Source organism: Otolemur garnettii, unplaced genomic scaffold, assembly GCF_000181295.1.
Source record: "Otolemur garnettii isolate 467f Iridium unplaced genomic scaffold, OtoGar3 scaffold00088, whole genome shotgun sequence".
NCBI classification, from domain to species: Eukaryota; Metazoa; Chordata; class Mammalia; order Primates; family Galagidae; genus Otolemur; species Otolemur garnettii.
Window position 1 is genome coordinate 3,760,379 of NW_003852483.1, and position 14,668 is coordinate 3,775,046.

The following is a 14,668-nucleotide window of genomic DNA, read 5'->3' on the forward strand; positions in this document are numbered from 1 at the left end:
TTGAGGCTCTGTCTCAAAAAAAAAAAAAAAAAAGTAGGTCTATATCACCTATGTGAGAATCACTGATTTTCTAGTAGAGAATAGAAAGATCCTTTACTAAGTAGCTTATTACATCTATTTTAAAGTGAGAAAAGAAACCCTAATTTATAGAATTGACTATTCTATGAAACAAGTTTAACTGTACTAAACCATAATATTCAGGAAAAATGAAATAAAATCAAAATAATTTTAACAGAGGATCACTTATAGTTCCAAAATAAGACTACTTCAACTGAATTTTGTGTAGACTCAAATGCTTCAGTGACAAAGACCAATGTCTAATCTATCAACTAATTTGAATTAGAAATTCTAACCAATCCTCATCCATATCACACTTCCTGACTTCTAGCCCTATGACTCATTCCTTCCCTATGAGTATAGTAAGTTCTTACTTAAGGTCATGAATAGATTCCTGGAAACTCTGACTTTAAGCAAAACAATGTAAAGCAGGTCCTTGAGATTAGCACTGTTTGTTCAATGCTGTTTCCTTATAATGACGTTGTTTCCTTATAATGTTGATGGGGGTGGGGAGGAATGGTTTAATTTTCCTTAAAGTTAGTAATAGCCTATGAATAACATTAAGTGAGGACTCACTGGATTTTCTCTTAAAACTTCACTGGGGGCTCGGTGTCCATAGTTCAGTGAATAGGGTGCCGGCCACATACACCAAGGCTGGCAGGTTTGAGCCCAGCCTGGGCCTGCTGAACGACAATGACAACTGCAACCAAAAAATAGCTGGGCGTTGTGGTGGGTGCCTGTAGTCCCAGCTACTAGGGAGGCTGAGGCAAGAGAATCACTTTAGACCAAGAGTTTGAGATTGCTGTGAGCTGTGATGCCATAGCACTCTACCCAGGGCGACATGGTGAGACTGTCTCAAAAAAAGAAAAGAAAAAAATTTCACTGGAAACTGTCAATGTGATATTCTCCCCACTGCTCAGCAAATTTTTTAAGGCCAGTTTTGTTTGACAGACAGTGGTCTCCAATGGTGTAGCTTCAAAACAAGGTAAAGCTATAGAGACTATAAAACTTTAAGGGAGAAATTAGAAAGTCTGAGATATGAGCCCCCATCAGTTTTATGAATGTCAACTATAATCATCTAAGCAGGAAATGTGATGATCTATTTCCAGAGAAAACTCTCACAAATACAAACCCTTGGAGTCCTAAATAACATTAGGTGAACTCTACCAGGCAACAAAGGCCACTTTCTCACATATAGCCTCCCATCAACTTCTTCGAGCCTCGAACCCAGAGATTTAAGTAAATCCCTCCCAAATGAAGCAACAACTATTATAACCAAGAGACATAAATTCCTAAGGAAGAAACAGAGACACCACAAAGGCTTTTTTTTCAGATTAGCAATTTTTAATAACAAGTCATTTGCTTGTGTCCTGTTCAAAACCCATTCTTTCCACACAATATGCACAATCCTTTCTTTTTAAATATTTATAAATAGGCTCGGCACCCTTAGCTCAGTGGTTAGGACACCAGACATATACACTGAGGTTGGTGGGTTCAAACCCAGCCTGGACCTGCTAAACAACGATGACAACTACAACAAAAAAATAGCCGGGTGTTGTGGCGGGCACAACACCCGGCTGGTAAGGGTGGTAAGGGGGGCAACCTTTGTTTCCCAAAGGAGAAAATGCCAAGTCAAGAATGACAGATTCTCAGCCCTAAGAAGTGTATGTCATTTCTAAAGGTGCTCTAGGAGCTGGGGAAGGACACAGAGAACAGGCAGGTGTTTTGTACTTCTAGGACAGGATTTTTCAGAGCAGGAGAAGAAACTTGTTCTTGAATAGAAGGAGGGGGAGATGCAAAGCAAGAACATAGGAACATGCTAGTCCCTTCTCAGCTGGAGAGGCAGCCACAGAAGGGGGCTCCCACCATTATGGCCCTGTACCATGTGACCACCAAGGTGCCTGGTCTAGGAAGCTGGCTGGAGTCTGGCATCATTACTATCTTCCAGCTGCCATTCTGGCTCACCCTAAGAGCCAGTCCAATGCTCAGGCATAGCCCAGCCTGGCTGTCTGGGCCTGGGGGACACAGTGCTGAGGGCAAATGTATCTCAGCCCAACTATAGTGCTCCCACCTAGAGTTTGAGGTGTTCCAGCACCAGGCAACTCTTGGCAAAACTCACATAACACACCACTCCCACTCCAGCTCTGGCCGTGGGCTTCAGACCTGGATCATCACCAGAAAGCCTTTTGTAAAAAGTAATTTATATGCCCAGAAATGTAAGCTACTTGTATCTATAAAATAAACAGTAAAAGAATAAAAAGGGAGGTGGAACTTAGAACACTTAGAAATTTCAAGTGTTGCTTAAAAATTTTTTTAAGGGTAGTACCCTTAAAAAAATTTTTAAGCACAGTGGTTACGGTGTCCACCACATGCACCAAGGGTGGAGGGTTTGAACCCGGTTGGGGCCTGCTAAACATCAATGGCAACTGCAACAAAAAAACAGCTGGGTGTTGCAGCGGGTGCCTATAGTCCCAGCTGCTCAGGAGGTTGAGGCAAGAGAATCGCTTAAGCCCAAAGAGTTGAGGTTGCTGTGAACTGTGATGCCATAGCACTCTACCAAGGGTGACATAATGATGCTCTGTCTCAGGAAAAAAAGAAATTAAATCAAAAAACTCCTCCAGAAAGAATGAGATGATGAAATATATAATTGGAAAAGAAAAAAAAAAAGTATGTACATTAAGAGGCATAATACATCTAAGCAGCATGTATTTCAGAGAGAAAAGAGGAAATTTTCTCTTTGTAGATCAAAGTAACACAAAATTTCACATTAAGGATGCCTCTAAAGATTGAAAGCCTGGAACAATAAAAGAAAAAAACATATTACCATACATTATCATAAAATTTAGAACACATAGGAGGTCTAACAATTAAGTTCATGAACTCATCCCAGAAAAAGTGCTACATATCACTACAGTCACTTTCAAGTACTCCCCCCAGGAAGCTAGGGACCAATGCTAGTCCCTCGTCTACCCTTCAAACCAATTTTGGAACTCTTTTTCTGGAATGGCCATCAGAGCTGTAGTGGTAGTACTATGATACCCTGAATGTCATCAAAATGTCTTCTTTTCAATAATTCCTTTCCAAAGGGCACAGCAGTTCACAGCTATAACCCTAGCACTCCAGGAGGCTGAAGTGGGAGGATTGTGGGAGAGCAAGAGTTCAAGATCAGCCTGAGCAAAAGCCAAGACTCTATCTCTAATATAAATAGAAAAATAAGCCAGGAGCTGTGGCACATGCCTACAGCTCCCCCTCTTGGGAGGCTGAGGTAGAGGGATGGCTTGAACCCAGGAGTTTGAGGTTGTTGTGAGCTACGCTGAAGCCACAACATTCTATCTTGGGACAACAGAGTTAGACTCTATCTCCATAAAAAATAATTTCCTTTATATTCAGGTAAAGAAAAAAGTCAACTGGGGACCAGATCAGGCCAAGTAGGGAGGGTGGTCTAATAAAGTTATTTGTTTACCGGCTAAGACCTCCCTCACACTGCCACGCGAGTTGGTGCACTGCTGTGAGGCAAGAGCCATGAGTTGTCGGCAGAAAGTTCAGGCCGTTTTCATTTAAATTTTTCACACAGCCTTTTCAGCACTCCCAAATAGTAAACTTGATTTAACTGTCCAGTTGGTATAACGAATAATCCCTCTCATACCGAAAAACTGAGCATCATCATTATGACTCTTTGATTTGGACAGAATGTTTTTTAGTTGTGGAGGACTGGCTAACTTCCATTGTGCACTTTGACACTTTGTTTCTGGGTTGTATTGGTACATCCATGGTTCACCACCAATGATAACAAGGCTCAAAACACTGTCTTGCCTCTCTAAAAGATCTTGGCCAACTTTAACTCTCCTTTGCTTTTGTTCATCGTGAACTCCCTTGGAACCATTTTTTCACACCTTTATTGTGCCAAAATTTTCAGTTAAGATTTTCCTGTTTCTCTATCGAGGTTTACTTGGTCTACAATGCTTCTCACAGTCAGCTGACAATTTTAATGCACAATTCAACATTTTTACAATGTTTATGTCAGTTCTGCTTGTTATTGGCCTCTCTGACCTCTCTTCATCAATAATGCTTTCCCTCCTCTAAGAAAAATGTTCTATCCCTTTGTACCCTATTTTCTTCATGACATTAACCACATAAATTTGGACCAACGTTTCCCTGATTTCACTTCCAATCTTGCCAACTTTTTTTTTTTGAGACGGAGCCTCAAGCTATCCCCCTGGGTAGAGTGCCATGGCATCACGCTCACAGCAACCTCCAACTCCTGGGCTCAAGCGAGTCTCCTGCCTCAGCCTCCGAAGTAGCTGGGACCACAGATGCCCGCCACAACGCATGGCCATTTTTTGGTTGCAGCCATCATTGTTGTTTGACGGGCCCAGGCTGGGGATTCGAACCCGCCACCTTAGGTATATGTGGCTGGCACCTTAGCCGCTTGAGCCACAGGTGCCGAGCCCAATCTTGCCAACTTTAATGAAATATCCAATGTTTGTTTATAGTTCTAATTCTGGCTCTGACATTTTCATGACAACACACAATAATGAATTCCACTCAGTAGAACACCCCCAACATGTGGACAAGAACACAGGTGGGAGACACTCATCTACCAAGATTATGAACCCTTATTTAGTTGTTGGTAGGGTGCTGCCAACCTAAATGCCTGGTGGCAAGTTCGCAAACTTAAAAGTCAGACCTTATAAAAACATAACTCTATAAGTTTCCAAAGAAAAGAGAAGAACTATTGGACACACACACAAAGGATGACCAGTAAAAATGGTCATCCAACTTCCCTAAATAGCAAGTGAAAAACCTCCAAGGCAATGAAGATAGTATGTCTTAAAAATTTTGATTGAATTTGTATTTCCAACCTAGAATATTAAGCAAGCAATGGACTAAGCATGACTGTAGAATAAACACAATGTCAATGGAAGGTCTCAAAAAACTTCTGTGTACATTTTCAAAAATTAATACATATAGACAATTTCAAACACAAAAGCAGAGAATATAAATGAATTCCCATGAGCCCTCCACTTGCAGCTTTAACAATCAACTCATTCATTGCCTATTCTTTTTTTTTTATTATTGCCTATTCTTAATGCTGCTTAAAGATGTACATTCTTCACTTGGCAATAGTACAAAACACAAAAGGGAAGGTATGACATCCAAGATACAAGGAGAATTCAACAGAAAAAAGAGGAAAAAGAAATCCATAAAATGGCAATATTGGGCCTGGCTACATAGCTCACACCTATGATCCTAGCACTCTGGGAGGCCGAGGTATGTAGATTGTCTGAGCTCATGGGTTGGAGACCAGCCTGAGCCAGATAAAGACCCTGTCTCTAAAAGTAGCTGGACCATTTTCTTCATGGCATTAACCACATAAATTTGAACCAATAGTTCCTTGATTTCACTTCCACTCTTGCCAACTTTAACAAAAAATCTAATGTTAGCTTATAGCTCTAATGGCTCCTGTAGTCTCAGCTACTTGGGAGGCTGAGGCAAGATGATCGCTTGAGCCCAAGAGTTTGAGGTTGCTGTGACACCATGGCACTCTAACCAGGGTGACAAAGTGAGACTCCCTCAAAAAATAAAATAAAATAAAATAAAATAAAATGGCAATACTGTATCAGGTCTAGGAGCAATCAACACAAGAAAATGCAAAAGGTGGTAGAAAAACATAAAACAGATGGATCATCTACCTCATTTGTGTAGGAAATTATACTAAGAGGGGTTATAACACTGTTAAAGAACTTACAAAACCAAGTTTCTAAGAAATTTAAGCAAACAGAAAAAGAAGCAATTACTGAAGTCTAAGAAAACAAAGTATGAAACAAAAAAGGTATACGGCATTACCTGGCTCAATGGTGTTCGGTATTTATATATGAATTTTATAATAGAAACAATATGTATAATTTTAGCGAAAAATGTTTAGGCCTAGTAGGCCTAGGCTAAGATGGAAAAGTGTTAGGCCTAGGCTAAAGTGGAAAAATACCAGTTAACTCCTGGCAAATTTCTGGGCTTCAAGCTTTCAAAAAAAATGGCGTAAGTCTAGGTCACTTCCAAGATAGATGGGAAAGTACTAATTGATTTCTTGCTTTGCTAACTCCCTGGGAAACGGACTGGGAGGTACAAACTGTCCCCAGAATGACCTTTAAAAAAATATCAGGTGGGGAAAGTACTGAAACAAAGATGTACAACTAACTAACCACAAAATTCTGCTTCTGTACAGTGCTTGCTAACCTACTCAGATGCACCTGGGCAGCCTGCATGCCAACCAGGATGCAGACCAAGCCTTAAAAACCCGACACCTTAAGCACTGGGGACTGCCCTCAGAAATCCCTCATTGGGACACTGAGGCAGTTGCTGGCCAGATTCCCTTGTAAATTCCGCTTGTCTGACTGTGTAGTCTCTGGGGGAACGCCTGAGCATAACAAAAACATCATCAGGAAGCTGTTAGGAAAGGAAGATGTTCATGAAAAAAACTGAAATTCAAGAAAAGTCAATACAAGCAGTTCCCAAGTTATAAACATCTAACTAAAGTCCGAAACGCACTTATGAATGAAGGCTATTACAGGAAATAGGTAAATGTACCTGTTCCAACTTCCATACAAATTCAACTTAAGAATCTATAGAACCTATATTGTTCACACCCTGGGAACTGCCTTGTAATATCTAAGATAGGTGTATTGAGAGGAATTCATATACTTTTAATATTTACAAATCAGAAAGATAAAAATCATAATGAAAAGTGTTACCTGCATATGGTTTTTTGTTACAAGCCTTTTAGCACCATCTGACATCTTCAAGTACAAAGTTATATCAAAGTGATAAAAACTAAATAAAGCTTTAAAAGAAAAAAATATTTGTAAGAAATAATGACAAAAACATTGGTTAAACGTAAGTATTAGGCAGATGGACATCTATTTTTACCATTCCCTGTACCATCGCTATGATTAAAAAATGCCATAAATGGGGAAATACTGGAGCCTTTGCTAGTCAAAATAGAGGCTGACATGGGAAAACGTGAAAAAAAACTTACTACCCAATATGCTTAGGAATATATAAACTACTACTTTAGTAACCAATTAAATTCCAACATAATATACAGATAAATTTTTAAGTTACTTTCAAAATAGAAATTCCTAATACGCTGCACGAGATAAAGAAAATTTAAAGGCTGTCCCAACACATGGCTGCTGCTGGTTCGTGAAGCTTCCCCAGCTGCCTGCCACCACTGCTGCCTCCCCTCCAGTCAGTCTCCCTGCCCCAGTGCCCTCCCTACTCTGTTGCCCTCCCTGTTGGCTTCCCTTTAGAGCTTTGCCCAGCAACCAGGAGCCAGGGTTGCTCTGTTGCTGCATGAATGCAGAGTCCACGATGAGACTGAAATCCATGAAGCCTTGTCAGTACAGTGCACCAGAGTCATGAAGGGGCTGAGGTCCCTCAGATGCATGTGAGTGACCATACACCAACAGGTAGCCTTCTAAAAGTGAAACCACAGAAGTTTTAACAGATAGTGAGGATCACCTGTGGCAAGAACTCAGCTCTGACCACACTCAGCCACCCTCTTTCTTAGAGGTTTTGGAGCTGCCCAAAACCCAAGCATGTTTGCCGTGGACAGGAAGGAGTGCTGAGTTGACAAAGGCATTAACTGAGCATGTCCTGAAGAACCTCCACCAGACTGGGAAGCCCGTCAGCTTGTGCTGCATAGCTCCTCTCCTCATGGCCAAAGTGCTCGGATGTGTCAAGGTCATCAAGGGCCACTGTTAGATTATTGCCTCAGAAAGCCCCTTCCTACCCTTAAAGTTACAACTCCTCCCCTAACACAGGGAGTGGCCTGCTTACCTCATCACCCTGTTCCAATTTCCCGCTGCCCACCCCTATGGCTCTTTCCTCCAGATCAATAACTCCTTATTGGTTATCCCACCAGCCCGTCATCATTCTAAAACTTCCCTATATAATATCCCCCCCCCTTCTCTCTCTCTCTCTCTCTCTCCCCAGCCTTTCTTCTCTGCTCTTTTTTCCCTCCTCTTCCCCCTTGCTCTTCTCTATTCCCTCTCTTCTCTTCCCTACTCTCCTTATCTCTCTCCCTTCTTTTCTCTCCTCCTTGATGCTGCTCTGCAGCCTCCCTCACCACCAATATAGACCTTTCGTACAAGCCTTGGTGGTCTATGAAATCTCTGCCGGTCAAAGTGCCTCTCTTTCAGCCACAAGCAGGAGGAGAGGGCTAGTGACCCTATAGTGCAACTGAGGAAGCCAGGTCATCAAAGCCTGGGTGCCAAGCACTATTGTAAAGGAAATGGCTAAAGCTCACATGGACCAGAAAAACAAGGTGTTCATGACCCCAGCCTTCATGTGTGAGATGGTACTCCACCGAACCAAAGATGGGATTGGAGCTATGGTAAAGAAGGTGCTGGAACTTGCTGGCAAGTAACACACACAGAAGGCCCCCATTGTAGAGCAGTGTGCTTGGCTTCACCCACCTGTCTCAAAGCTAGTAGCAGATTTCTGTCCATCTAAGATTAGGACAGGAGTTTCCTTTCTACCTAAGGAGGTAAGTCTGGATAGGTAGGGGTCATCTGAGACATTTGTTCCATGGAGAAGGCAGAGAGGTGGCTAATGATTAAGCCTCTGCCTCTTAAGAAACAGTAGTGACCTCCCCTGCTGTGTCTCTGAAAACTTACACCTGAGCTGCTTCTTCAGGAGGAGAATAGGTAGAGAAATACTATCCTATAATTTTAGGTATGACAATTCATTTAGTTTTGGGAAAAAAAAAAAGTTTTAAGCCTATTGGTCTGGTAATCAAGAAATCAAAAAGACTGTGTTTATAAACAGACTGATTTTCTATCTGAAGTAAACTTGGGCTAATTACAGTAAGGGATATTCTATAGCAGGCTCTGTAGTAAGGTGACCAGACATCCTGCTTTTGGCAGGACAGTCCCGATTTTTAACAATTTGTCCTGCATCCCGCGGCGTTTTAGAAAAGTCCCGATTTTTGGAAAGAATGCACAACAAGCTAGGGAACACGGAAGAACAGGAAAGGAATATACGGTTTTCGGCTGCCATGTGGCCATTTCACCAGGATATGCGTTTTATACTATTTTTTGTTAATTTTATGATGCTAAACTTTAATAATTACAAATAATTGTTGAGAATTGATTATCGAGAACTGCTTATCAAAGTTTGCATTGTTGTCAGGCCTCGCTCCCCCCCATGGTGTCCTGCTTTACCAATGTTAAAATCTGGTCACCTTACCCTTTAGGCCATAAGGAATATATTCCTTTCCAAAATAGAAACTTCTCAGATGTTTTAGGCCTTTTCAAATTGGTAAATGAGAAATATAAATGTGATGTCTTTTAAAAAAAATGTTTAGGCTCAGCGCCTGTGGCTCAAGCAACTAAGGCACCAGCCACATACACCTGAGCTGGTGGGTTCAAATCCAGCCTGGGCCCACCAAACAACAATGATGGCTACAACCATCAACCAACAATTTTGGCTACAACCAAAAAATAGCCAGGCGTTGTGGCGGGTACCTGTAGTCCCAGCTACTTGGGAGGCTGAGTCAAGAGAATCGCTTAAGCCCAGGAGTTGGAGGTTGCTGTGAGCTGTGATGCTACAGCACTCTACCCAGGGCGACAGCTTGAGGCTCTGTCTCCAAAAAAAAAAAATTTTTTTTAATTTTTAATTTTCAAAATTTTCTTGATTACTCATACTTCATCGTGAAAGATGATGTCAAGTAATGGGTGTGATAGCAGGCATGGGAAATTACCTAACCCGATCTATTTACAATCTTAAAACACAGCCATAAATTCTTATACACTCCTTCCATCAAGTATACAGTCCAAGCTAGCCCCCACCCCCAACCTTGGTAGGCCTTTGTTACTGCCTTAATGAACAGAATGCAGAACTGAAGGATAGAAAAGGCCACCCAGTCCTTTTCCCTTGGGACTTTCTAGAAGCTAACAGGTAAGAGCCTCATAATAAAGAGATGCCTCCTAGGGCTAGGAGGCACAGCTATTTGCTGAACCCAAGACCTAAATAAGTGAGTGGGGAAGCCTTTCAGATTCAGATGGCCTCTGCCTAAAGGCATAGCAAAGGCACCACACACACCAACTCCAGAATGCTTACCTGCTCTTCTTGCTTCGGAATACAAATGAACTCTTTTGTAGGTGAATTTCCTTTTATTTGCAAATGAACATATGCATATTGGATACAGGGCTTTAAAAGCAACAAGCATTGGTCTATGTTAACAGGAACAATAAATAAGATTTAATTTTAAAAACAATACTGATCAAGAGGTCAGCAATCTTCCCCCAAATGTAGAGTGACTAGACGTCCTGCTTTTGGTGGGATAGTCCTGATTTTTGGAAAGAATGCACGAACGGTGGCTCCTAAAAGGTTGGGTTGATCACAAATGGCCAATAATGTAGTCAATCATGCTTATATAATGAAGCTTCCATTAAAAATTCCAAAGAGAAGGGTCTGAAGAGCTTACACACAGAACACTATCAGGGAAGTTTCTGGAGGGCGGTGCACATACACCCCTTCCCACCCCACTTCCCTTGCCCATGCATCTCTTCATCTGGCTGCTCTTGTGTGCGCTTTCTAATGTGTAGTATTCATCTGAATTCTGTAAGCTGCTCTAGCAAATTAATAAAGTCCAGGAGGGATGGGAACCCCAATTTACAGCTTGTTAGTCAGAAGTTAGAGTCCCAGACTAGCACCGGAACTGGATTCTGAAGTAAAAGGCAGCCTTGTGGGACTGAGTCCTCAACATGTGGGATCTAACACTATCTCTAGGCAGACAGTGCCAGAACTGAATTGGCTACAAAACTGTCCAGTTGCTAGTAGGCGGCAAACTTTCATAGCTCCTTAACTACACCACACTGAATAAGATGAAATAACCCCATGGTTTCTTATGCTAAAATATCTAACAAGAGGCCAAGTAGAATTTACACAGAATCTGCCCTGTCTTTGGCCCTACCTATATGCTGTAAGAAATAACAAAGAAGAAAACAGAAGGTGAAAGTACTTGTCAGGAATAATCTCCCCTTTTTAAGGAAAAAAAATCTCATGGTCTAGTTCCTTCAGTTATTTATAACATACTACACAACTTTAACCAGCCAGGTTTCTTCTAAAGAGGAAGGCAGGTTTCCAAATCAATAAAGAAAACAGAAAGTTCAGTGATTAGGGCACTGGCTACATGCACCGGGGCTGGTGGTGGGTTTGAACCCAGCTCTGGCCTGCTGAAACAAAACAAAACAAAACAAAAAAGCCAGGCTTTGTGGCAGGCACCTGTAGTCCCAGCTCCTAGGCAGGCTGACTCAAGAGAATTGCTTGAGACCAAGAGTTTGAGGTTGCTATGAGCTGTGACACCATAGCACTCTATTGAGGGCAACAAAGTAAAACTGTCTCAATTAAAAAAAAAAAAAAAGAAAAAATAGGAAAGGAAAGGAAAAGGAAAGAAAACAGGAGTGTTGAATCTGAATGGTGTGCAACTTTAAAAATGAACTATTTCAAATGACAGAAACTTGGGAAGTTTCACTGGTCAATTAATTTCTAATTAATTGGTCATAAACAATTTTTTTTATTAAATGATAACTATGTACATTAATGCAATTCTGGGGTACAGTGTGGTGTTTTCATATACAATTTGAAATATTTTCATCAAACTGGTTAACATAGCCTCCATGTCATTTTCTTAGTTATTGTGTTAAGACATTTATATTCTACTTTTAGAAAGATTCACTTATACCCTTGTAAGATAAACCATAGAAGTGATCCCTCCAGTCACCCTCCCTCCACCCATTCCCCTCTCCCTTCTCCCTCCCCCCACCTGTATACTTAGGCTGTTATTAGGTTATAGATTTCATATGAAAGCTATAAATTAATTTCATAATAGGGCTGTGTACATTGGATACTTTTTCTTCCATTCCTGTGATACTTTGCTAAGAAGAACACTTTCCAGCTCCATCCATGTGAACATGAAGGATGTAAAGTCTCCATCTTTCTTTAGGTCTCAAACAATTTTTTCAATGAGTAAGAAAATTATTTCATTGTAAACAATATGCTCAACAATATGTTATTAAATAGGCCAAGAACCTAGCTATTTGACACACATCTCATTTAGTCCTTACCTCAATAGGTACCTAACAGTCCCAGTTTTAGATGAGAAAAATTAAGCCTCAAGAAGACTAAGAAATTGGGGTGGTATCTGTGGCTCAGTGGATAGGGCGCTGGCCCCATATACCAAGGGAGGCAGGTTCAAGCCCAGCCCCAGTCAAACTGCAAAAAAAAAAAATAGCCAGAAATTGTGGCAGGCAGCTGTAGTTCCAGCTACTTGGAAGGCTGAGACAAGAGAATCACCTAGGCCCAGGAGTTGGAGGTTGCTGTGAGCTGTGACAGCAAAGCACTCTACAGAAGGGCGATACAATGAGACACTGTCTCTATGGGGGAAAAAAAAAAGACTAAGAAATGCATCAATGTTTATACAACTAATAAAAGAGAGCTGGGATTCTGAATAATAAGCTCTCAGATGATTTACACTTAAGTCAGCACTCTCTCAAATTAATCTTATTTATTTTTATTTTTTTGAGACAGAGTCTCAACCTGTTGCCCTGGGTAGAGTGCTGTGGCATCACAGCCCAACTTGGGCTCCAGGGATCCTCTTGCCTCAGTTTTTAATTTTCTTTTTTCTTTTTTGCAGTTTTTGGCTGGGGCCAGGTTTGAACCTACCACCCCCAGTATTATGGGGCGGGCACTTTATTCCTTTAAGCCACATGTGCCACCCCCAGTTTTTTCTATTTTTAGTAGAGACAAGGTCTGGCTTCTGCTCAGACTGGTTTTGAACTCAAGCAATGCCTCCTCCTCCTCCTCTCAGAGTGCTAGGATTATGAGCCACCTTACCCAGCCCCAAATCAATCTTATTGATAAACTGAACATTTAAATCAATATTACCTTAATGAGAGGAGCTAAATAAAGATCAATCCTGTGACTCTCCTACAAAGGAACTAAAAATACTATAGTAAATAAATAATAGTTCCACAATCACATAGGAAACAAATTTATAATATTAATTTTACTGCCATAATTCCAAGATTCATTTATCTAATTACCTGAAAATGTTATGAACAGACTTTTTTCAACATTCAAATTTAGTCTGGAATGGAGAAAAATGTTAAGTCCCAAAGAAAGTATCACTTACTTATTTTACAGTGTCTCTTGTAAGATTTTGTCTATCTTTGTTTTATGGGGGGGGTAAAAAAAAAATCAGGTGAAGTCTAAACTTCTATTTAAGTTATATTAGCTGAGCACCACAACAAAAATGAATGTAATTTTTATGAACTGTTTATTTCCAAAACAGTAAAGCTCTAATACACAAAAAATTCTTAAGTTTTTATTCCTTCAAAGTGTTCAACATCCTAAATCTCACTAAATCTAACTCATCCAATACTTCACTTTCGTTTTCTTCTTTCCAAAAGAAATCTTTTATCTTACTATAATCTTATTAGAGGTGTTTACAATTACATCCACAATTTGCTAGAGCAGTGGTTCTCAATCTTCCTAATGCCACGGCCCTTTAATACCCTTCCTATGGGTCGCGACAGGTTGAGAACTGTTGTGCTAGAGGGTTAAACAGAAAAAACATTTAGTGTGACCCCTCCCTCTCAAGAAACTTAAATTTGTTTCTTCATGTATATGTAAGTATAAAATACTAGAAATCACAAAGCTTCAAGAATAGTAAACCACTAGGTATTATGTGAAAGTACTCCTCAATTTTACACATTCTGAATTTATTATACTAAAATATGCTCAGAACCACACTGCCTACCTGCATCAGCTCTGGACCGCTGGCCAGGTGTCTTTCCGAATGGGGTCTTCATTCATCTGTATTTACGTGAGCAGCAGAGCTGCTGGACTAGGGTGAAAATTCAATATTCTCCAATTTGAAACTTTTCACAGAATGTTAAGTGTTCTCGTTAATCCACCATCCAAGTGTTTCTTTTATAAGTTCAGCAAAAATTGTGAAATCATAAGCACTCTGTAAAACAGTGAAACAGTTCATTACTATAGTATCAAAAGAGCAAAATTATGCCTACTGAGCCATTAAATGTATCATAAAAGTTTAAACATAAACGTTAGCTTAAATGCACTTTGCCCCAAAACAATTAAGTTTATTTCCCAAGATAAGGGTTCCTAGAACAGGATAAAACAGAAGGAAAAAAAAGTGGCACTAGATCCTTTAAAAGAGAAAGCTTAGGACATATCCAGGAATCAACAGTTAAGTTCCTCAGCGATCAACCGGAACACAGTTCTCTGGTTTCCCCATTATTTCCTAATGTGTTCTGTAGCTCAAAATCAGAAAAAAGGGCTTGGCACCTGTGGCTCAAGCAGCTAAGGCAACAGACACATACACCTGAGCCGGCGGGTTCAAGTTCAGCCTGGCCTGCCAAACAACAATGACGGCTGCAACCAAAAAATAGCGGGGCGTTGTGGTAGACGCCTGTAGTCCCAGCTACTTGGGAAGCAGAGGCAGGAGACTCGCTTGAGCCCAGGAGTTGGAGGTTGCTGTGAGCTGTGATGCCACAGAACTCTACCCAAGGTGAAAGCTTGAGGCTCT

The 14,668-nt window shown here is 40.8% G+C and overlaps 1 protein-coding gene across 3 annotated transcripts in view; it reads right to left on the reverse strand.

The window, feature by feature from the left end:
* SPIN1 (spindlin 1) overlaps window positions 1–14,668 on the reverse strand; it is a 106,605-nt gene that overhangs the window by 46,699 nt on the left and 45,238 nt on the right. For all 3 annotated transcript variants that reach the window (XM_023516248.1, XM_023516249.1, XM_003795022.3), the window contains one exon: window positions 13,880–14,089. In XM_023516248.1, coding sequence (XP_023372016.1) covers window positions 13,880–13,931 — 52 coding nt within the window. In that variant the 5' untranslated portion in view covers window positions 13,932–14,089. The remainder of the gene's footprint in view (window positions 1–13,879; window positions 14,090–14,668) is intronic.